At 46.2% G+C, this 24,592-nt stretch overlaps 1 protein-coding gene across 6 annotated transcripts in view; it reads right to left on the bottom strand.

The window, feature by feature from the left end:
- Positions 1-24,592, bottom strand: part of VPS13D (vacuolar protein sorting 13 homolog D) — a 224,503-nt gene that overhangs the window by 193,861 nt on the left and 6,050 nt on the right. For 4 of the 6 annotated variants that reach the window (XM_054579727.1, XM_054579726.1, XM_054579725.1 and 1 more), the window contains exons 3-18: positions 22,115-22,192; positions 19,692-19,882; positions 19,506-19,586; positions 16,412-16,528; positions 13,482-13,586; positions 12,153-12,323; positions 11,617-11,717; positions 10,390-10,558; positions 8,348-8,449; positions 8,021-8,222; positions 7,062-7,241; positions 5,785-5,915; positions 4,829-4,904; positions 4,229-4,399; positions 3,117-3,247; positions 1,747-1,879 (exon numbers count right to left, since the gene is read on the bottom strand). In XM_054579727.1, coding sequence (XP_054435702.1) covers positions 1,747-1,879; positions 3,117-3,247; positions 4,229-4,399; positions 4,829-4,904; positions 5,785-5,915; positions 7,062-7,241; positions 8,021-8,222; positions 8,348-8,449; positions 10,390-10,558; positions 11,617-11,717; positions 12,153-12,323; positions 13,482-13,586; positions 16,412-16,528; positions 19,506-19,586; positions 19,692-19,882; positions 22,115-22,192 — 2,139 coding nt within the window. Of the gene's footprint in view, positions 1-1,746; positions 1,880-3,116; positions 3,248-4,228; positions 4,400-4,828; positions 4,905-5,784; positions 5,916-7,061; positions 7,242-8,020; positions 8,223-8,347; positions 8,450-10,389; positions 10,559-11,616; positions 11,718-12,152; positions 12,324-13,481; positions 13,587-14,935; positions 15,523-16,411; positions 16,529-19,505; positions 19,587-19,691; positions 19,883-22,114; positions 22,193-24,592 lie in introns of those variants that run through there. The other 2 variants (XM_054579728.1, XM_054579729.1) reach the window with 2 other exon arrangements.

Raw genomic sequence — 24,592 nt, forward strand, 5'->3', positions numbered from 1 at the left:
ACAGATGAAAACTCTAAGCTGATATTCTGTATTTACCATTTTTTTTCTCAGTGTGAACCTACCTAATAATTTGGAAAACAAAACACAAAGAGAAAGTACATGAGAAAAGATGGAGACCGGCTGAATTCGGGATACTTGTGAGGGCGCACAACCAATGACCTGCTGCCCGAGACGGCGTCCCCACCGTGAGCTGCACGGCCCTGAGCTGCTATCATCGACCCTCTTAGATCACTTCCCGTAACTACTGGCTCACCTTGTCCCGGTTTTGCCCGTGTGTGCATTTTGTTCCCACACTAGGATGTTCAAAAAGAACAGCGGTCTCACCTGGCTTACTCAATGCAGCGTCCTCACTGCCTACATTCGCGCCAGGCAGGCAGCAATTTCTCAACATGCCGTGTTCCAGCCCCAGAGTTCCACTCCAAACCCCTCTCTTCTGCAGCCAAGTAAGGCTGAGACAATTACAAACACATGCCACTGGGTCTGGCCGCCTGTGTCCCTGTTCCGTGCTGATGTCACGTAAATTCGAGCAGGTGCTCTCTGTGGTTGTGTGACCCTCTCCTTCAGATCTAACCCCTTCCTTACAGTCCCGTGAGCACTCGATTTTCCCAGTCCTGCTCCAATCCCCCACCCCACGCTCTTCCTTTGGGCCCTCTCAGTGAAGAAAGGGTTAAAAGTATTTGGTAAACTTCCTCAATCACTCATGCCGTGAATCCTCTTTCTTCCATCCCATACCAAGGTGAACAATGACTCTATTGGGGATTTTATAATACAACTGTAATGAAATTACCGTCCAGGAGTCTCTTCTTATATATGTCCCTAATATCCCTAAATAGATTAAATCTCTATTCCTGAAATTAAGTACTGAGAAATAATGTTTATTAAAATACAAAATGTTAACATGAGAAATAAAATAAAAACCACAATGAAATACTACTTTACACCAATAAAAATGGCGATAATCTCAAAGACAAGTAATAACAAATGCTGGCAAGGATGTAGAGAAACGGAAGCCCTCACACATTGTTACTAAGACTATAAAATGGTGCACAATTTTGGGAAACAATCTGGCAGGTCCTCAAAATGTTTAACATAAAGTCATCATATGACCTAGCATTTCCACACTGAAGTACACCCAAGACATTGAACACACATGTTTACATGAAAGTCTACACACGAACATTCACAGCAGCATTGTTTATAATAGCCAAAAAGCGGAAACAACACAAATAGCCATCAGCTGATGAATGGGTAAGTAAAATGTAATATATTCATACAAGAAATATTATTCAGGCGTAGGTAGGAATGAAGTGCTGATACATGCCACAAAATGGATAAACCCTGAAAACATGCTAAGTGAAAGAAGCCAGACATAAAAGGCCACCTATTGTATGATTCCATTTTTATAAAATGTCCAGAACAGGTAAATCCAGAGATGAAAGATTAGTGACTGGCAGGGGCTGGGACAGGGGGTGAAGGACAGTGACTGTTAAATGGTTCAAATTTCTTCTAGGGACGATGAAAATGTTCTGGAATTAGGTAAAGGGACTAATGCACAATTCTAGCAATATGCCAAAAACAACTGAAGTATCCATATTAAAAGGTATCTTAATAAAGCTATTACTAAAAGAGTAACAAATGAACTTCTGAGTTAAAATGTTAATAACCCTTTTTTCAGCTTTCCTTGCTTAAGCGCAGACTCAGCGGCCTGCCAAGCTCTGCTCTCGTTGCCCGCCGTTCGCACCGCACCTTGGGTGTTTGTCAGCAGCATCCTCCCGAGGTCCACAACGACTAACACAGGGTTCCTGAATCTGAAATCATCAGGAAATATCACTTGAGGGGCAGAAATATCTAGTCGCACAGTCCACCGTTTACTCTCTTCCTGTAAAAATAAAATAAGCTACAATTAAATAACTTTTCGCTGTCATTGGTGAAACTGAACAGCAACAGTCAGGGCTCAAGCCTTTCTGAAGGCCACACCTTCAGGATTTAACGGTCTTTGATATTAAAGTACAAAGTTTAAAACAAAACCATATCTGAGTGCTTGAGGATTTAAGACATTACCACAGGCAAACGTCGAAGGGGGAGGAAAACTAGCAAACTATTGGTTTGGAGGTTTGTCTCCTCTTTGATTGTAATGACCCACGGTTTAAGAAGGATCTTGTTCCTAAATTTATAGAACTTCATACTTTAAAGTACTGCAGAAATTATGGAACTCAAATAAACGTAGGAATCCAAACATTTTTATTTATTCAATGGACATTGGTAACCATGGGCTTTCATGCTGCAGTATTTTAGTGAAAAACCTAAGCTTTGATATTTGAAATAAAGAGATATATAGAACAATTCATGAATGTGTTACCTGTTCTTCCCTACAACTAAAATTGCCTTAATTATATGTATAGAGTAAAAGCTAATGTGTATATTATCAAAAAGGAACCTCTTTGTAAAAGGTATCGGACACTAGTTGTAATTGTGTTGAAACACAAAAAGAGAAAACAGAACTGACTCTCCATCCCGTACTACATACCCCGAAACACTGTGCTTAGAACATTCCTGCCATCCCTTTCACCACAACGGGCTCTGCACTGTCCAAAAGCCACACTCTAGCTGTGCCATCTACTGCTGCATCGTGGCAGTGCACCTCTACGCTAGTGGTAGAAGCCGAGTTTTGGCTGGACAGTTAAGATGTTCCTTGGCTGCCCTTGTCTATGACATCTTTGCATCAACTGGTCTCTTAGCATCACAAAGTGACCATCATAACATGGATTGGAAACTGGGGGATGACTCCCGTTGTTTTTCTTCCGGTAACAGCACATGAAAAGGGGGTGTTCCTGAGTAAATATCGGGTCTCGAGAAGGGAACAAAGATGAGTCTTGAGACTCATTTGGTACAAAGGAGAAACATGATCTAGTCACATTCATTTTTGTTTTTTTAATTCATTAAACTCTGACTGTAAAAGACATGAGATTTTTTTTTGCTGGCCGACAAGGATTTCATAATTTCAATTTAATCAGTACAACTGACACAAGCATGCCTATCCACAACAGGCAAAGAACTGGGCAGAAAGCACGCCTGCCCCTTCCTCCAGCCCCCAGTGTTCACACGTGTTCACTTACAATGAAGTCGCCCACCAGCAAACGGTCGAGGGTTTGCCGGATCTCTGCCTTGGTCTGCATCTTCAGTTTGTTATACTGTCTCCTGGCAGCCTCAGCCACTCTCAGCTCCAGCTCAGACTGATAGCCAAAGCCTGCAGGATCGGAAACAGGAGAATCAGAACTGTCAGCGTGCAGGGGGGCGAAAGCGCCATGACATCTGTTCTCACCAAGAACTGCCACCTAAACTAAAACAGTCTGTGTGACAACAGTTTCTTACTGCAGGCGGACCTGGCGCTGTCTATACAGGGCAACAGGAATGAGGCAGGGCAGGCTAGGGATGGTCATGAGGAGGAAGCCAGGGAAAGATGCGTAAGTTACTAGAATGTCTCAAATTATTGTCTGAAATGACCCTGAACTACTTTCAAAATCCGTAAAAGCATGACATTATGTTGAAAGACGAAAATAACATTTAGAAGGAAATGCCTTCTATATTCTGTCAGTGACAGAGCAAAGAAGCCAAAGCATTTATGGCTGCTATTTACATGAAGACTGAAAAACAGATCGAAAACTGAAACAGCTTCATTATTATAAAGAGGGAGTGAGGGGACATATTTACCAAAGTAATACAATTTCACTGTCAACAAAAGTGCCTTTTCTGCACCTACTGTTTCAATTCTTTTGGGAGGAAACGAGGCAGACATAAATAAACCAATGACATGGGAGAGGGCGGGCGTGAACCGTGCGGCGTTCAACGCTGCACCGAGCAAGAACACCGGACCGTCAGTCCTGTCGGTCATCTAGACAGAACATGCCTCCTAAGTCCAAGGGTCTGAAACATCCTGCGTAGCCAGGAAGTCACCATCTTAGCGGAACGGGAAGTATTTAAAAACTGTTTGCTAAATGGAGGCAAGGAAAAAAATATTTAAGGACATTGATTCCTCTTGGAAAAGTGACTTTCCAAGGACCTCTACTCTGACTCGATAGTGAAGGACAACCCTGTCCATGTGCCTGCAGGCCTTTTCTGCCACTCCCGGGTCACCTGAATGTGTAATAACCCCCGTCCAGAGCACTAGAAATGACAGAAAAGATGTCTTGAGAAAGTAACATAAGGGCAAACAAACAAAAAAGTTAACCTGAGGTATGAACCTTTCCCTTGTAGAAAAAGTCTGCTACTTTTTTAATAGCCTGGGGATTGTATATGATGTTCAGGGGCCTGGTGCTGACATCCAGCCGCCGTTCAAAGTGGCTGTGCGCTGGGTTTCTCTCATACAGCATCTCAAAAACCGGGGCATCCGGGTCCGCGGCTAAAGGAAAGAACCAGACAGAGAAAATGGAACACAGCAAAATCAATATTCTGTTCTTCATAGACTCTTGAGGAGTTCTGGAGGAAAGATATTCCCTAAACTACCTTCCAATCAGTTCACACGTCCGCATACTTTATAAAATAGACAACCCCGTGAGGCGCGACCCTTAATGACAACAGGAATCCTCAGGACAGGTTGCCATGTTTGCTCCCGTTAGGAAAACCAAGAACCGGGAGGCCCTGAGAGGTTGCCCCAGTCACACGCGGGTTAACAGCGAGCACCAGGCCGCCTCCAAGTCAAACACGGGTCCACACAGCAACCGGCTGGGCACGCAACAGGACACACTCCCTCTTTCACTGCTGACCAAGACTACTGATTTGTAATCATCGTATTTTTCAGGATTAGTTTTAAGAACATATGACAAATTACCAGGATAGTGATCGCTTCTGTCTGCAGATGTTGTTTGGAGACCAAAAGACTGTGAGACTCTGCCAACTTCTTTTTGCTATTAAACATACACAAAACGCATAAACGTCAGGGGAGAGGAGACGGTTCACCGGGCACACACGCTCACGGTTCACCCTTCAGCATCGCTCTTGCCGAGCGCAAGCAAATCAAAACTCATCTGACATCCCATCACTGAGGACTCGCAGGGTGACCCCTCAGTCTGTGCCTTCTTGCCAACCTGGTACAAACGCGTCTCTCCCTTCGCATTGACGGTGTGCTACTTTGCATTCAGAGCATTTCATGATTGCTGAATGAACGTTCAACGCGTGCAGCTTTTCAGACCTTCACTCTGCACTCCCACGCTCCCCACAACGCGCGACCGCACCCCACCCCCGCCGACAAAAACCCGTATAGGCAGAGCGAGTGGCTAAATATTCGATTATTCTGACCATATACATCTTTGCCTATTTGATAATACTGAAGATCTTCTAATTAATAGACTATTCTATATAAAAATTAGCAAAAATATAGAAATTTTTTGGGGCTTTTGGGGGGAACTATGGAAAGATAAGAGGTCCTATCAAGTGACAATGGGTCAGAATGCATGACAACGTCTGTCAGACACAGGAAATTCAACGCTGACTCTGAAATGCAGAAAACGGTGCTGCTTATTGGTTTTTGCTTCCAAATAAGAGCAAACTGTTCCACGGTGGCTACAACACAAGGGAGGAAGACAATGCTGCCATAAATCCCACCAACATTCGTTCTCTAACCAATGTAAAAGCTTATCTAACTTCAGTGTGTCTATAATCAGCCCAGCCCTCTCAAGAGGATCAAACATCAGAATGAATCGAGTTGATATTGCCTGTCGCTTGCCTAAAACAGCCCAGCAGTCAGCGCCACCCTGGATGGATCCGCCACCCCACCATTGTACATACGGGATTGGGGAAGACCAGAAGAGGAAACATAGTTCCTTCCGTGGCCAGGTCTCGAAGAAACAGTCCACCCAACCGGACTAAAAGCAAGGAAGAATTTCTTCGAGGAAGGGATTCTGCTAGAAGTTTCACATCTACCAAAAAAAAAAACAAAAACAAAAACAAAAACCCAAAAACAGTAAGAGTTGACACTATGCCATGGCAGCCTCAAGTGTTTTAAAGTATTAGGTATAATATTTACAGAGGACTATTAGATATCATGAACTATTTTCCTTGAAATTGAAACCAATAAAAAGAAACCCTATTTATATATCTATGTTTATGTATATAAATCTCAAAGAAATATTAGACCCTTCCTAGCAGGATGAATTTTAAACAGGGCACTTTACAATTAAGTTCAAGAAATCTGCAGTCCATATGAAATTTATGGTATCCCAGCTTTCAACATTATAAAGTCAAACAAACTGGCCTTTTTTTTTTTTTTTGGTTATTTGCCTTTAAACTATAGTGTGTAACCTCAGATAAATGGCTATTTTATGAACTGAAAAAAAATTATTTGTGAGATTTAAAAACCAACATCTGAGTATTTATCTGCACACCTTTAATTCAAAGTCATAAAGAGAAGTCAAATACAGCTGATCCTCTTTATTGACAGATTCTGTATTTGTGAAAAGTGTCTGCTCACTAAATTTATTTGCGGCCCCCAAATCAGTGCTCACGGTACTTTTGAGGACACGTGCAGGGTGGCAAAACGTCTGAGTCACCTGGCGTGCACGTCCCCACCTGAGGCAGAACAAAGAACACCCTGTCTTCTTGTTTCAGCTCACGTACTACACCTAGTGCCCTTTTCATGGTCTATTTAGTGCCAAGTTTTCTCCATCTTCCTGCTTTTTGTTGATTTCACTGTTTAAAATGGGCCCCATGCACAGTGCTGAAATGCTGCGTACTGTTCCTGAGCACCAAAAAGCTGCGATGTGCCTCACAGAGAAAACACGTGTGTCAGCTAGGCTCACTCGGGCCTGCGTTACGGTGCCACTGGCCACGCGTTCAGTATTCATGAATCAACAGCCTACGTTAGACAAGGTGCCTTTAATCACATCACACATAAAACAAGGACAGGTACTGATCGGTTGCTGGATGTTATAACCAGAGGCTCCCGGGCATGGAACTGTGCGTTTCCCGAAGGACAATGGCCATGGCCACTTTCCAGGACACAACTATTCAAGCAGACAAGGGCACCCGGAGAGGTGACACCAGCCGGCGGCCCTCGGGGGCGGTACCTGAGAACTCGAGCTGCATGAAAGCGCTCTCCTCGGTCTGAGGGGCGGCCGTCTCCCGGTGCGACAGGGTCACGGTGCCCCGCTGCAGCTGCAGGTTCAGCTTGGCGAAGACGTGGTCTCGCCGGGTGTACGTGTTCATGCAGGAGGCGTCCGCCGTGGGGTCAAAGAACTCCTCGGTGCCTGACCGTGAGGAAGAGGTGACTTCAAGAAAATAGGTCGGAAAACTTCTCAAACACACCCAGGCACAATGATCAGTCTTGCTTACATTATTCAGCTATTCTTTCCCCTTTTTTGGAAAAGAGCTCCGAAGTTCTGGGGGGCTGTTTTGTCCACTAATGTAAAATGTCGAAACTGTTTTCTAAGGGCTCTTATCAAGTTATTCGCAAACCTGGGGTGTTCGGACTCACGGTCAAGTCCAGGGGAAAGCCATGCCGCGCAGCACGGCGAAATGTTCTCCCCCTGCTGTCCAGGACCGCGGCCACCAACCGCAACTGGCTCCGGGCACAGGTGGCTGACGTGGCCAGTGTGACTGAGGAAGTGGAGGTTTTATTTAATTTTAACTACTTCAAATTCAAGCAGCCATTTGTGGCCACGGAAACCATATTGGACAGCGTGGCTCTGAGGAGCGGCTCTGCACGGGTGTTCGAACTTCAGGGTTTAAAACTCCTGAACGTGCTCGGACCGAGTCCTCTTATAATGGCTGTTACTCCTGTCTGCCCCAATCTGCGCGAACACTCAAACTGTGTAACAGAACTGCAAATGAAGTCTCTCCCAAAACATTCTCTCCTCCTCAATGAACATGAGACAAACTGTTTTGCAAATGTCTACTTTTCTGTTTGTCTGTGTGTTTCTTTGAAAAATACTACAGGCCGTTTCACAAGTAACAGACACATTACTCTGAACCCCACGCCTCCCTTCGCCGCCCCCGGGGGCTGACGGGAGGCCAGCCCGCGCCTTACCCAGGATCTCCTCAGGGGTCCACTGCTCGCGCTGCCCCGCCGGCAGCCCCTCGCCCGGTCCCCCGTCCGGGGTCTGCTGCCCAGCCCAGCCGCCCCAGCCGGGAAACCAGGACTGAAGGTACTGCAGCATCCCGCTGCCGCCCCCGGTTTCTGGGTCCCCGGGAGGGCCTCCTGGAGAATCGAACTGAGGCTCACGCAGGCTCTGTGTCAACCAACAGTGAGCAAATGTGAGGACCCGAAGACGGCAACAAGCCACCGCCCGCCCCGCCGAACGAGCGCTCAGAGCGTGCTGGGCCCGGGCGCGTCTTCTCACGGACGGGCCCTCACCTCGGCCAGCTCCTCTTGTTTGTGGAACCGCGCGTGCACCAGCTCACGCAAAATCTTCAATTCCTCAAAGCTCTGCTCCTCTTCAATCCGACGCATTTCCTCCTGTTTGGACGAAAACAAACACAAACAAACAAACAAAACAGGTGTCAGAGCTCCACAGGAACGGGATGCTCTCGCAAGCCACTCACTACAAGTGCGGTGAAGGGGCCTGTCTGGTCCCCGCCATTTCCCCTGAAGGCTGAGAGATGAGGAAGATAAGCAGTTAGGGCTGTGACTGCTAGGCTTCTGGTTTCAATTGCTCTTCCACACAAACCCACCAGATTCCTCTTGGTCTCTGAGACTGGGGGCGGGCACAGAGGAAGAAGCAAGAGCAGCACCTGGGTAGAAAGGGGCAGCTGAAGCGCAGGTGCTGCGTGGCGCCCTACGCCCTGCGCAGCACTGAGAGGGGCACGGTCCTTTCACGTGCGTGCCCTCAGCTGATCACACTGAGGAAACGGAGGACCAGGTCTACACAGGAGTGTGCAGGCCTCCAGCTCCTTTGTTTCACATGGCACGCGTGTTTCATGCTACTTAAGGGAGAACAATGGGAGCCAGCTACATGCAAAGGTGCAAAGGACAAAATCAGCCATCCTAAACTGTTCCTATGCCCTAACCTTGGGGAAAAAGGAACTGTGTGTGTACACTTGCTCACCTCACCAAAAATTTAGATTGTTTTCTCCCTCCATGTCTTTGTGTCTTTAAGAGAACCGTCCAAAACAAAATGTCTTGTTTGTCCCATCCTCTACCTAAGGTTCCCGTGTCAGCAACTGTGCCTGACGCTGGTGAAAAACAGCATGAACAGGTGAGTGGGTCATGCCTCAGGGTGCCGGCAGGAGAGGCGAGAACGCCTAGCGTTCACCACACCGTGGGGCACTCTTACGGGTTGAGCATTTGTGTGCCCCGCACTCCAGTTCGTCTGCTGAAGCCTTACACCCAACGTGATGGGATCTGGAGGCGGGGCCTCTGGGAGGTAATCAGGCTGGAGGAGGTCCTGAGGGAGGGACTTGATGATGGGATTAGCGCCCTTCGGAGAGAAAACGGAGATCTCTCTCTCCACCCAGGCAAAGCCTAGGAGCACACACTAAGAAGGCAGCCAGGAGGAAAAAATCTCACAAGAACCCAACCAAGCTGGCACCTTGATCTTGGACTTCTCATCCTCCACAACTATGAAAAATAAATAGATTTTTTTTTAAGTGCAATCTATAGCATTTTGTTATAACAGCCGGAGTTAAGACAGCTGCTAAAGGGAAAGTAATAGCCCTTTTTGCTTGGAAGGGTTTACTAATAAAACAGTTAATTAAGAGATAGTGCCTGAGCAGAAATATTGGAAACAGTCTAAAGTGCTCGGCAAAAATTGATGCTCACAAAATGGAAACAAATCAAGGAGCGAAGTGATCAGCAACCCCCACCCCGCCCCCCAGAGACCGACTGGAGCCGAGCCGGAGTCAGGGCCTGCGCTCCAGGCCAGGCGGTTCTAGCAGCCCCTGGCCCTGCGACGGAAGAACTGGAAAGGCCTGCCTTCACCACCTGCTCCGGCCCCACTGTCCCCCAACTCCCCGGCCCGCGCCTAACTTCTCCCTCCAAAACCCCGAGGTCAAGCAAATCAATCGGGTTTAGGGTAAATGCAGGCCAAAGCCTGAAGAGATTAGCCACAGATTCAAGAGGAAAAAATAATGATGGGAACCAGGCTTTGAAGAGGCCAAGGTGACCTGATGAAAGGTCTCTCTGAGCCCCGCACAGAGGGCGGGGGGAGGGGAGTGGGCACGGAGGTGCAGCGGGACCACGGCCGGCTCTCCTCAGCAGCAGGTGGAGGACGCTTCCGGCCCAGGCGAGGCCGCGGCCTCCCAGCAAGCCCTCACCCTGGTCAGACCAACTCCACCCTGGGGAATTAAATTCCTGAGCGAGGGACGGGGCTTCTTCACAGATTCCATTCTCTTCAGCCTTTGCCGGAAGAATGTTCTTATCCTCTGAAGACAGGAAACACAAGACATCAATCCACTGACCTTGTCGTCCGCAGACAGCAAGCCTCCTTTCAATTTGCTGAAGTATTTGTCAGTATAGGACACAGCATCGCGGGCTCGGTGGGACAGGAAGTCCCAGGTATAGCGCTTCCTCTGCTCTCTGATCTCATGCAGGTTAGCATTCAGGGCAAAGTACCACCACTCCCGGCAGCTGAAATATTTCATGACAAAGCAATTACCTCTTACGTTAAAAGCAAAGAAGGTACTGTCAACCCCGGGCATCCACATAACACCGCTCCCCTTCTGAGATAGCTTTTCTCTTGTCAGCCATCACTTTATACCTCAAACCCATTTCAATACTAGCCTGAGCTCAACATGTGAGGGAAGCAAATCTACATCATATGAAAGGTCCTCAATTTATGCATCAGTAATAACGTATTCCTCAATAGCTTTGCATTACCCATAACATCAGTCCCCTCCACTGAGAGTCAAGTGGTGGCTGTAAGGTAAATGCTATCACAAGATAATGATCAAGGATTTCATTACTGAAGATTTTAAATGGAATACTTCAGACAAGGCATGGAAACGCACTAGATCTAAAAAAAGTTTAATATATACTAGATTGGTCAAGTTTATCACTGCAACATGAAAAGATTTATTTTCACTACAGAAGTTATAAAGTATGCCATGTAAGTATCAACAAAACAACTGGGAGAAAAGACATAGGAAAGTACATTCAAAGATTCAGCCCCCACCTGAGCAACCCCAGTCTACTTGCTAAAAGGACTGAGAGGGTCACCCTGGTTGGTGTGGCTCAGTGGATTGAGTCTGGCCTGTGAACCAAAGGGTCGCTGGTTCAATTCCTAGTCAGGGCACATGCCTGGCTTGTGGGCCAGGCCCTCAGTAGGGGATTCACAAGAAGCAACCACACACTGATGTTTCTCTCCCTCCTTCTCCCTCCCTTCCCCTCTCTCTAAAAATAAATACATTTTTAAAATATTAAAAAAAAAAAGAAAGAAAGAAAGGACCAAGAGGGTCTTCTCAGTTCCACTACACTCAACTTAAGGCTCCACCTGTGCCATCACATGCACAGATAGTAAGAATATCAACAGTGATAAACAACAGAAATGGCCTTTTAAAGGCCAGAAAAACAGACTATACTTTTTATCTCCAACCATGTACACAGAACAATGAGGGATGTTTCTGACGTACACAGAGAACAAAATGCTGTAAAATTCATTTCCCATACAACGACTGACACGCCCTTACTTCTCAGAGACGGCCACTTTGGGTTTCCATTTTCGAAACTTCACCTGCCTCTCCTTTCGTTCCAGCTCCTTGAGGAATCCCATGATTTGCCGGTACTGCAGCTTTTCATTAGAGATTAAGAGACACTGGGTTAGAAGCGATTTGTTTCTCTTACCCAGTTGAAACATACATCTAACAAGGACAATTCACAGTAGTCAATCCCCTGAACTGAGGTCCAGCGTGAACCGCAAGAGCAAATCTCAGCATCAGGAGGCATTGCCCCCGGATGCCGAGAGCTCAGTGTCAACAGTCACGCTGCTCTCGCGCCCTGCTCAGCACTTACCAGCGTCAACTCACAACTCACCTGAGCGCGACCCAACCCGACTATAAACCCGACAATGGGTTCTGCCCCTACCACAGCTTCGGGCGCAACTCTTCGGAGCCCTTTCTCCCCCACTGGCGTCCAGTGGGGCGTCGGGACCCTCCATCCGTGGGCCCCTCACCCCAGCGCCCAGTCCGGCAGTGAGCGCGTACACCTCCCGGGAGGAAGCAGGTACCTGAGAGAGCTTCAAGGGAATGGTCTCCAGCTGGATGTCACACTCAATACGGGGCGTGTGCCGAGACCTCAGAGGCTCTTTGGAACAGTTTCTCTTCAGGAGGGCAGATGCGCACACGGGCTCCAAGATGTAGTGGTGACCGCGGCTCTCCATGCTCTTGCCCATGGCCTCCTGAGGGTCACAAGAACCTCTGTCATTACAGCAAATGCTTTTAGGATCAAGTTACATGGTCGTATGTATGTCACATCAGAATCCAAAAACAGGTTAAGACTGGACCGTAAAGCTCTCCAGCATTTAAAAATTTTTATTTTTATTTTTGTTTTTTATTAAATAATACACCCACGTGGTTTAAAATGTAAAGGCAAAAAAAAAGTGAAATATCTCCTTTCTGCTCCCACCCTCCAGCCACCTGATTATCCTCCCCAGAGGCAACCAATGGTATCAGTGTCTTATGCAACCTGCCAGAAGCATCTATATGTATTCAGACACATCCATGACTTTCTGGGTTTTTTTAACCATTCTTACACAAAGGGCATATATCCTGTTTTGCCTCAGTTTTTTAAATGTAACACTATCTCTTAGAGACTATTATATATTCATCTTTGCCCTTATTTTACAGCTGTATACTACTCTACTCTGTGGAAGCAGAGTATTTATTTAATCAAAACAGCAAAACGAAACCACGCCGTACCACAGCTTACAAGCCAATGATGACCTTGGGTGGGGGGAAAAGTGAGTCTTTTCTTCTATGTCATGTAAGTCACCTACAATTCCTTTACAAAACAATTAAACTAAGATTTTTTTTAATCCTTTACAAACAGTAATACTTTATATCCAATGATTTATAATGACCTTCTAAGTGTTTCTTAAAGGAATGCCACCAAAGGTGAAGTGTCAACATAAACATAAGAAAACTCTTCTTTAAGAATCAGAGCCAGTGCTTTGCTCATGAAAATCTGAATGCCCATACATGGTGGCTAGAGGAATGGACAACTACTATATGTTTGATACATAATTATGCAGTAGCCAGAAGCAGTGAACTAAAGGTACAAACAGCAACAGTGATCAATCTTAAAATATAGCCTTAAGTGAAAAAAAGAAAACAAAGAAATCTATAATGCAATATAAATGTAAAACCTATACAAAACACTATATATTGCTCTGTTACATACACAGCAAGTACCTCAAGCAACACTCTGGAGAGTGGTACCTATGGTGGGGGAGGGGGTGGGAATCAGAGACACAGAGAACAAAACCCTGCAGGACAGTGGTCCTGTGCCACCGGACTTCCGTGTAATGTTGCAACAAGGCCCTCTGCCAGAATCATACCTGTAGCTCCACCTGAGGCAAATCCCCCAGTAAAGTGCAATCGACATCCCAATAGATGCTAAACTCTGCCACATTTAATTGCTTTTTCCGCATTAACTTCTGTACCTGAGGTAAGACAGGGAAGAAAACAAGATGGCCCCCTTTATTCATGAATTCACTCATTCACTCAACACGCCATTTGTGAAGTGACATGCATCAGGTACTCTGCAAGGTGCTGGGGATTGAAACTAGATTAAATTATGGTTTTGCTCTTCCAGAGTTCAAATGTAGCTAACTGAGGATGCAAACATGCAAACAATTTTATAATATTTAAGCAAGGGGAAGCAGAGGAAGAATACGTAAAATGCCATGAGTGAACCAAGAGAAAATGGCACTGCATGAATAAGTAACAAAGACGCGTCAGTTTCAGATTAAGAGTAAAGGACTGGGACACGTGGAGGAGTCCAACCTTCTGGCGTTTTTGGGCCGCACTGGAAGAGGAGTTGTTTTGGGTCACACATTAAGTACACAAACACTAATGGAAACTGATGAGCAAAAGAAAAGGTTTTAAGTAAATTTACAATTTTGTTTTGGGCCACAATCACAGCCATCCTGGGCCACACGTGGCCCGTGGGCCATGGGTTGGACACCCTTGCAAAGTAGGGTCAACGACACAAAACGCCTGGCACCTTCCGAGGGGGGCGAACCCGCATAAGTGGAGCACTGCACGTGTGGGGGTGGGCAGTATTCGGACCTGCGTGTGGATGTATTTGGAGTGGGGAGTTAGTGAAGTGTTGAGAAAAAGTCGCTTGCACATGACAAGGTGTACTTGGTTGAAGCGTTTCCTCCCCCAAAAATTTCAGGTCCTCCCACGAAATTTTTCAGATTTCAAATAACAATTTTCAAATTGCAAATTTGAAAAGACAGTCTTTGCAAATGTAATCAAATTAAAATGAGGTCATATGTGGATTAGAGTGGGCCCAATGGTGCCCTTATTAGAGGAAAAAAGGCCCGTGCAAAGCGAGGCAGAGGTCGGAATGACACATCTACAAGCCCAGGGACGCCAAGGCCACCACCTGAAGCAAGGAGGGAGGCGGGAACAGCTTCTCCTCCAGGGCCTCCCTGCAGGGGAGGAGAATCTACTCTGCCAACACTCTGATTTTGGATTCCTACCCTCCAGAACTAGAAAGAATACGTTTCTGTTGTTTAAGGCATGCAGTTTGTGGTTCTTAGTTATAGCAGCTCCAGGACACGGACACACGAGGAAAGGAGAGCAGGCCATATAAAGGAATTCGGAGCTCACGCTCAAAGTAACAGGCCACTAAGGGTCTGACGCAGGTGTGCATCGGGGTCGGGTATGTGTTTTAGAAACAGAACTCTGGCAACGGTGCGAAGTGGAGCTCCTCACCAGCATGCCAGGGAAAATGAGTCATGAGCGGCTCAAGGTAACAAACAAGTTTCTAGGCTCAAATTACTTTTTAGAAATACTTGGTTACTCCGAGCGAGCCGCCTCCACCCCGAACAGCCACATCCTTTTGCCCCGACGTCCTGCCAAAAAACTTACACACATGCCCCGTGGACATGAACAATGGTGGGGGATGGCCTGAGGGAGTGGGGGGCGCTGGGTGGAGGGGAGCAGGGCGGGAAAAATCAGGACAACTGTAATAACACAATCAATAAAATATAATTAAAAATAAAATACAATACAATAAAATAAAAAAACAAATACTACATTTGTTTTCTGTGTGCCATGATGTGGAAAAGGGTGGGAAGGGCTGGTACAGAAAGAATCAAGAGCCTGGGATGGGAGCCAGGAGGTCAGAGAACAGGACGTTTTTCAGCCCAGGCAAAAGTTGACAGGATCCTGAACTCAGATAGTTGCCCTGAGATTAAGGGAAGAGCCATATTTAACACATTTGCAGAAAAAATTGGCAGGGCACTGTGGTCAAATGGAAACAGAAGCTGAGAAGTAAGTGACAGCATGAGCACAGGCTTCTAGAGAGAAGGGTGGCAGGTAAGGACACGTGCTCTGGCCCAGGGACGGCAGACTTGTTCTGAGAGGAGCCAGAGGGAGGACACGCAGGCTTTGCAGGCCGCGCGGTCTCTTGTAACCGCTGAACACTGCCCCGAAGCAGCCTCAGACAACACATAACCGATGGGCATAGCAGGGACGCAACTGATCTTTACTTACAAAACAGGCAGGGGGCCAATCTGGCCCACGGGCTGCAGTTTGCCAACCCCAGGTCGAGAGCTGATCCCCCCTCACTGCACCCTCTGCTCCTTGGCCCCCCAGGAGGGCAGCAGGGGTGATGAAAACAGGCCGAATCATGAAAAGCAGTAAGAACAGTGTCTCGCACATGAACGGGCTCATAAGATGCTTGTTTTCATTTGGGAATTCACTCACATGTGACAGAAGAAAGGAAACGTGTTGGTTTCAGGAGAGCAAATAGGGCAGATGGGACATAATGGGGTCATTTTGCTTATGACAAGCCTGCAACGTCCTAGGGGTGTCTGCATCCACAGGCAGGCGAAGACAAGGAACAGGAAGGTCAGCAGGAAGGCGGAGTTCAAGGGGAAACCATCAGCACACACTCCCAGGCAGGAGCTGAAACCAGGGAACAGAACGCGTTCACCCGGCGAGAGCACACTTATGAGAAGACAACCAGAGACAAAAGCCTTTCCGTACCGTGGTTTCTTCATGTATGAAATGAAAGGGGCCTCACCAACGTTTAATGGGCAAGTGACACGATGAAAGGTCAGAGAAAATGAACCGTGCTCCCTATTTCAGCAAATTAAATCTGTAGCATTCCGTCAAGAGACAGACACGCCAGTGAAAGAACACGCTGGAAAAGAATGCAAACTCAGATACGTGAGACAAAATGACAGACGACCGAGCCCACTCGCCCTGGAACGGCTGCTTTCACCCTGGTTCCGCCACAGCTCCTACTCACCGGCTCGTTCACCGCATTCTGCATGGACACGTTCTTAATGCAGATGCCAAATGCAAAAGGGTGGGAAGGATTGGTGATACCATCTTCGAAGCGCAAATGAACATCCTGAATTTTTAACTGCAAAGGGGAGAAAAAAGAAAAGCACCTTCAGACAATTGCTGTGGGGGGGCGGGGGAGGGGATGCTGGAGGTGGGAGTCACACTGTCCTGTGCCACGCTAGGGAAATTACAGCTGGCATTTCTCACACACATCACACGCATTTCCGACACTCTCCACGCTCCTCAGAGTTATAATCGCTCACTGGGCGTGGACAGAAGAGAGCCACCATACTTGCACTGACTCATCTCAGAAGACACCTTGAAGACGCGCTAGAAGGAAGTAACAGCGTTGTGTCCAGACGGCTGGCCCCCTCTTTTATGATACCTTAACCTTGCCTCTATGTCCCCGTGCCTGGACACAGGGACACCAGCAGGGCATACACACTTTGTACCTATTTATGTATTTATTTCCCCCCACCCCTGTAAGCAGCTACAGAAAAGGCGCTCTGCTTCAATGAATTAAAAAATAGTAACAGAAAGTGAAAAGACAACCCACAGAATAAGAGAAAATATTTACAAACCACATACCTGATAATGGATTAGAATCAGAATATATTTTAAAACTGTTGCATCTTAACAATTAAAAAGCCAAATAAATCAATGTTTATATGGGCAAAGGATTCAGATACACATTCCTCCAAAAAGGATACACAGATGACCAATAAGCATATGAAATGATGCTCAGCAACATTAGCCACTACGGAAATGCAAATCAAAACCACACAGTAAGATATCGCTGCATAGCCACTAGTGTGGCTATAATCAAAAAACAGACACTAACACGCGTTGATGAGGATGAGGAAAAACTGAGATGCTCCTACAGTCGTGGTAGAATTGTAAAACTGTGCAGCCTTAGCCTCTTTGGAAAAGAGTTTGCTAGCCCCTCAAGTCCCTCAAAAAATTACAGAAAGGACTCATGGACAAAGACAATGGTGCGGGGAGCGGCGGGGGGGGGGGTGCTGAATGTGGGAAATGGGGGTGGGGAGGGCAGGGGAGGGTAATGGGGGAAAAGTGAGGACAATTGTAACTGAACAACAATAAAAAAATGCAAGAAAAATTAAACATATAGTTACCATATGACTCAACAATTCCACTCCTGGTTATAGAATACTCAAGAGAACCGAAAACATATTCATACGAAACCCTATACACAAATGTTCACAGTGGCATTAGTCACAGCAGCCGAAAAAATGGAAACAGCCCAATGTCCATCAACTGATGAATGGATAAACAAAATGCGGTACATCCTGAGAACTGCAAAAACTCTCAGTCAGAACGTTCCGTTCAAACCCCTGCCCTAAGAGGCTTGGCCCAACTTTGACGGGGCTTCCTGCAACCTAAGGCTGTGTCGTTGGGATAATCCAGCCCCTCTCTGGGCTCCTCGGGGGAAAGCTCAGGGCTGTGCGTTCCAGCCCACGGCTGACCATCAGCCTCTGACCTCCTTTCTCAGAGCACCTGCAGTTGCTCCAGTGGCTCACAGTCGTGAATCCCTTCTCCGTCCCTGTGAAATGTGTGTATGTCCTACAACTCCACGACCTGAAAGCCACCCCTTCGAAATGTAATCGTCAGGAAGGCTGGGGCCTCTGTCTCCCAGAGTCTGTGGGAGGATAGAAGCCTAGCTCGCAGACGCCGCTGGCCTAGTCACCTTTACTCCCGCCAACCTTTTGTCTTTCTTCACCTGAGCCTCCCCCCCACCACCCATCCCCACACACACACACCCTCACTCTCCTTCTAAAAGGCCCAGTCACCTCCGCGCACATTGGGATGGAGTTCTGTTCCTTCCCCTTCTATCAGCAGTTACTGTCCCACTTTGTTTATCTCTGACAAAGCACACAAGGAAATAGATTATTCAGTCATAAAAAGGAATGAAGTACTCACAGATGCTACAACACGGATGAACCTGGAAACATTATGCTAAGTGAAAGAAGCCAGACACAAAATGCCACATAGTATATGACTCCATTTCTATGACGTATCCAGAATAAGCAAATTCACAGAGAAAGTAGGTTTAGGGCTGCAGGGGGCTCGAGGGAGAGGGGAATTGAGAGGGACTGCTACTTGGGTATAGGGTTTCTTCGGGGGATGTGAGCATCTTCTTGAATTAGATAGTCGTGATCAATGCACAATTTTGAAAATGTTCTAAAAACAGACTGTACACTTTAGAAGTATGAACTTAATGGAATGTGAACTAAATCTCAAAAAAGCCACTATTAAAAAAAAGAAAAACACTGTTGATGAATTCTTTAACATCGGTATCAGCTTTAAAAAAAAGTAACTTCCTGAAACAGAACAACCTCCGACTATTTGGGGGGCCGGGGGGCAGTGGTAAAACTGTGTCACCCAGGCACTGCAAGAAAACCTTGGCTCTAGTAAGTACAGGTTACCTGATGACATTCACGAAAATTAGTGTGGACTCTGATCTAGTGTTTCAGGACAAAACAAAATTGTAATTAAAATGGAAAAGACGGTCAACAGCTGGCACTGACACTCACCCACCAGATACATCAGTGAGAGATTAAATATCTTAGTGAGCGGTTCACAGTTCACTGTGCAATCAAACAGAAGCCATGCACCCGGCTCTCTCGTTTTGCAAATGAAGAAACTGGGAGCGCAGAGGGTAAGCGTTTTGCCCTGAAACAACAGTCATGAAGACTTAGGTGACCTGGCCTCTTAGGAGCTAAACCCTTTGGCAAGTGGGATTCCAACATTCAAAAAGAAAGTGGAGTGAAATGTGAGTGAAACGAAAACTCCTACTCACACTAACAGAAGCAAGAAAAACCTGTGCGCCCAGACCGTAGACCCGGGACTTGCTTTTCAGGTTTAACCTCTGGTACCACCTATAAAAGAGCACAGCTGAACAGTCAGCTCTGTCTACAGCATACACCCTGTATCAGGAAGACCCACAAGAAACAAACAACAAGGAGTCAAATACATTTAAACCTGAGGAACAAACCCCCACCCTGTGTTTCTGCTTCATAAAAATCAAGAGACCTTACTTCAATATTCTCCACAATTCTCGTGACCACCGAAGCCGTGACTGAATACCAGTAGGACTCCCCTTTCTGCTGGCGTTCATTCTGCAATGAAAAGAGCCCGCATCAGCTGAAGCCAGGGCTCCGCCCGGCGTGCGTCTCACCACGCGGCTCCTGCGGCGCCCGCGGACAGAAGGATTTCTGCCTTGCCTTCCATTTTTCCTCCAGGGCTTGAAGCAGAGCTTTCTTGCGCTCTTTTTCCAACAGCTTCTCCTTTTCATCATTGAAATCCTGTATTTTTTCAGGGGCTCCAATTAAGTGAAGGCTGGAGATGGAGATCACCCAAGGGTCCACATGGGGGCGATAGAAGGGAATCTGAAGCGTCACTTTCCCAATTAGGCCTAGAAAAAGGAAAAGTCTTGGTAAATGCCTGCACTCGTTTTTAATTCTTTCTGTTTTTCTGCATTCTCCTAGTTTTCTTGAAGGAGCATTATCACTTTTATCTTTTTTTTAATTTAAGAAAACAGGCAACAGGTCCTCATACATATAAATTAAACTTGAGTAGGCTGAGATCAGTAAGAATTAGGCACCACTTAGCAGCAGGAAAAAGTTCAGCGCGCCTTTACCACATTAAATGCAGTCTCTCTCTCCTGGAACCTACCTCTTCCCCACCTGGACTACATCTTCAATTTTCTTCTTGGGACACCTTGGGGCATCCTTCTTGCCATGGCACCTGCACAAGCCCAGGGGCACAAAACTCGTTTCCTGTTCACTATTACCCTCCTGGCTGGTAAGGACGTCCTAGGAGCCACCAGACTTGCCGTGTGTCCAAGCTCGGACGTGCCGCCTGAAACGCAGGCGGTGCGGCAGTGGCATTCTTTGGAGGAAGAATTCTGACTCTTCACGAGAACTTGGGCTGACGGCAAAACTACCACTTCCGGCCCAGCCTCCTGGAACTCGAGCCTTCCGCAGCTCAATTGAGAGGCAAGTCACCACTACGGAACACTGCATAAGAACATCTACACTGTCCTGGGGGCCTCTCAAAGGCCCACCTCTGAGAGCAGCATGGTTATCGGGGTGTGATCAGTGCCCTGTAAGATCTAAAATTCAAGTGGGAATGACCTGTTATACAGGGGTGTGCAAAAGCAGGTTAATAATGATAAACTATACAATAATTAATAAATAACAATACAAGAAAAAACTTTCCCATACTCACAACTGTTAACCTACTTTTGCGTACCCCTGTATTTAATATAAAATATCATTAACAATGGTATTTTTAATGACAACACCAAGTGGTCAACTGTGTAATCCAGCACCAAATTAAGAAATTTATGATAATTTAAAAGAATTTTTTTTAATTTGTATTTCATCTAATAAAAATAAGTTTTTTTATTGAATAAAATTTATATTATAACTGAAACATACCAATTTTGACAGCAAAGAATTTTAGCAATAATTAGTGTAACAGTTTTGATCTCAACCAAAATTAACTGGGGAGAGAATACATAATATTCTAATAATTACATGACTGCAAAATATAACTTCTTAGGTTTGATTTAATTTTTTGCCGAATAAGCATAAAAATCACTTTTGCAAAAATATCAGAACACATCACTTTTTCTAAGAGGCTCTCGTAAGCCTGGCTGTTCCTGCAGTAACTCTTTTGAAGTGTCGTCACTCTCAAGGGTTTTCTTTCAGCCTCTAATGCGTCAGAGGTGCCTTTGCCTGCGACTCTGGCAGTGCCCCGTCCCTTGAAGAGATTTCAAGAAAACCTAAATCTTTTGCAAGGTTTCTCTTCTCTTTCACCTAGCAACTGATTTGCATTGTACTTGCATCTTACCGTAACATAAGTACTATATTATATTTACGTAATATAAGTACCTAACAGGCTCCTGTGGAATGATGAGGGGTATCTGAATAGAGACTAATTTTATAAGTGGTCTTTCAATAGAGAATATTCTTATTCCACAACAGTGCTTGCTTTCTCACCAAACCTAGTAAATGCAGACCTCCTCTATAATGGCAAACATCTGTTGAGCGTGCCAGGCCCCCTTTGGAGTAATTTCAATATATTAATTCAGGTATCCACCCCCATGACCCTTTGACGTAGGCGCTATTGTTATCCCATCTTACGGATGAGGAAGCACACACAGAGTTGTTAGGGAACTTACTCAAGGCCGCACAGCCAGAAAATGGCAGATACAGAACACAGACCCAGGCTTACTGTTCTGGAGCCCACTTTCATGCAACAGAGTAAACTTTCTCTCAGTAATATTTGTAATGATTTCTCTGAAAATGACCCCTCCCCTCTCCATATCTAGAACAAAAGTTCTCACACGTCAGTAACCATAAGAATCAGCAGAGGTGCTTATTAAAAACGCAGGCTGAATGACAGACACCACCCTTTGAGCTTCTAATTCAGGAGGTCTGAGAGCCGTGTGACCCTCCTGCCACCGCCCCACAGTCATCCTGATATGAGTGGCCCAGACACCACATTTTTAAGATGGATCTAAACTCTGCGCTTCCTACCCTGCCGCCGCCTGGGCAAAGAGCCAAAGTCAAGGGCACTCAGTTTCAGGTCCCCAACAACGTACACTCAAAACTGCCTCCCTCTCCTTGGTTCCACATACCGGCTTTGACTTCAAATGGTAATTCCAGTTCTTTCAAGGCATCTTTCTTTAATGGCAAGTTTTCTAACTCAACAGCACCTGAAAAAATGAAAACAACATCATGTGGTTGCCAGAGCAGAGGGAGGTTGGGGAACTGGGTGAAAAAGGTCCAGGGATTAACCAGTACAAATGGCATTTACAAAATAGTCACAGGGATGTAAACTACGGCCTAGGGAATATTGTCAATAATACTGTCATAACTATGTGTGGCACCAGGTGAGTACTTGAAATATCTTGGGAGCACATTGTGAAGTATATAAGTGGCTAACCACTATGCTGTACACCTGAAACTAATACAAAAATAATACTGAATGTCAGCCGTAATTGAAAAGATTAAAATAAAATAAAATAAATAAATAAATAAATAAATAAAAACAACATCATGAAATGTTCCCCCAACGAAAGCGGCCGATGACTACTGTGTGCAAATGACTGACGGTCAGAGGGAAAGTGAACTAGACGCAGAGCTTTACGAAGCCATGGGGGGCGCTACCACCAGCCTGTGCGCTTTATCTGTGCTCATTTCCTGACCATCAACACTCTGACATGTAACTAACAGCTGAACTTTACCAGCAGATGAAGGCTTTAGGCAGAGATCTAACTTGTTCTGTAGTGAGCCAAACAGTAAATATTTCAGGCTTTATGATGTCTGCTGTTTATTCTCCTTTTGTTTTTGTTTGGTTTTGTTTTTTGTTTTTTTCCACACGCCTTTAAAAATGCAGAAGCCATTTCCAGCTCACAGGCGGGATTCAGCCAGCAGGTCAGTTTGCACCCTAGTTTAGAGCAATGTTCACCAGAGGACCATGAACACCTCCTGGGATGACATGCTGGCTCCTGGGGCCTCCGCCCAGACATCTCTAGGACTGGAACACACAAATTTGCCATTTTTAACAAGCTCCCCCGACCCTCCCACACCGACCCCCCCCCCCCAAGAAATGGGTGCCCTGCACACATCTGAGAGACTGTGAAAAATAAATAAAGTTGGTCATCAAGAGGAATTCTGTTCTCCCTTCTGGAGGGACCAGCTCCGCAGGTCCTCCTCTGCACCTCCACTTGCAGGTGTAATAACCAGGCAGAAGGCAAAAAAGATCCTTTGCAAACCCAGCTTTTACAATGGCCTCCAAGGAATAGTCTAGATCTCTCACCCTCCAGCCGTGGAAGACATGAATTCACACACACATACCAATGCCCGTCCTGTGCTAGGCACTGTGCTGGCCACCAGGAACACAAAAAGAGAAGGCAGGGTCCTCATCCTCAAAATGCCTGGGAAACGGTCACCATTTTTACAAAACGGTCTCCACCACACAAGGCAATTTTGGAGCTACTGAAATCTGTCTGAGATACATAATTTCCCAGAACAAGCAGCACACACAACCACCCCGCAACCATTAACTGGTAAAAGAGTCCAAAAGAAAGGCAAGCAAGCCTTTTCCTCCAAAGATAAACTAATGCAAGAAACTCGATTATTTTCCCCTCTAAATAATTGTGCGAGACTTGAGCATAATTGGCTCCTAAGGAAGTATTCAAATCTAACCATTTGGCAGATTCTGAGTAAATGCAGCCAACATTTCTCAGACCCTTGCAGGAACATCTGTCTGTACGGGGGATCCACATACCTTACGGATAACCAAAAGGAGAACTCAGTAACTCCAGAGAGCCCGGACAAACTGTGTTTCCACATTTGGGAAGAAAATTATCTTACGGGGGCGGGGGGTGGGGGGGCAGGGAATCATGAAATAAGTTCCTTATCAGCTAATACGGACTTAAAGGAAGGAAAATATGTAGTTTCTTTTTCTTTGGAAGGGCAACATTTGCAATGTGAATCATTTGCCCTCTTTTTCAACACCCAAATCTGTCATGAGGCCGACGGCCCTGCGCTTCCCTGGAACTGCAGGCAACCTGCACCGTGAGAAATTGGAGACGCTGCAGCCCGGAGAATGAAGGAGGTGATCTGGGAAGGGCAGAAACGGGGAAAGGGTGCGAAGGGCCGAGGACTAGGGCAAAGCTGCAGCCGCCGCGGCTCAAGAGCAAAGGCCTCCTCCCTCCCCACCCACTCACACAGGCACCACAACCACCGGCCCTGCTGGGACAGGTCCCTCCCAGGGGCAAGGCCCTAAAGCACCCAGCCCAGGTGAGCACTTCATAATAATGTTGTCCATTTCTCTCCAGGATGATAACTTGCAAGCTTATTCATGGGTATCTCTTTCACCCCAAAATTCCTCATCTCAGATTAGCAACAAGTCTAGTCACTGGAACTGAAGTGACTTTAGAAGCCGGTCATTCTCCAGCAATCACTAACGACTGCAGAGTCCTCCCCGTCGGCTCTAGGTCGTTTAAAAGGCCAACGCGGGATGTAGAGCTTATGAAAGGAAAAAGGGAGGGACTCTAAGTTCTGGGTGACAGATACACAGATATGCCCACAGCGAAGGCCCAGCTCCT

The sequence above is a fragment of the Pteronotus mesoamericanus genome, unplaced genomic scaffold (assembly GCF_021234165.1).
Source record: "Pteronotus mesoamericanus isolate MK-2021 breed Mesoamerican mustached bat unplaced genomic scaffold, CSHL_Meso_final contig_557, whole genome shotgun sequence".
Classification (NCBI taxonomy): Eukaryota; Metazoa; Chordata; class Mammalia; order Chiroptera; family Mormoopidae; genus Pteronotus; species Pteronotus mesoamericanus.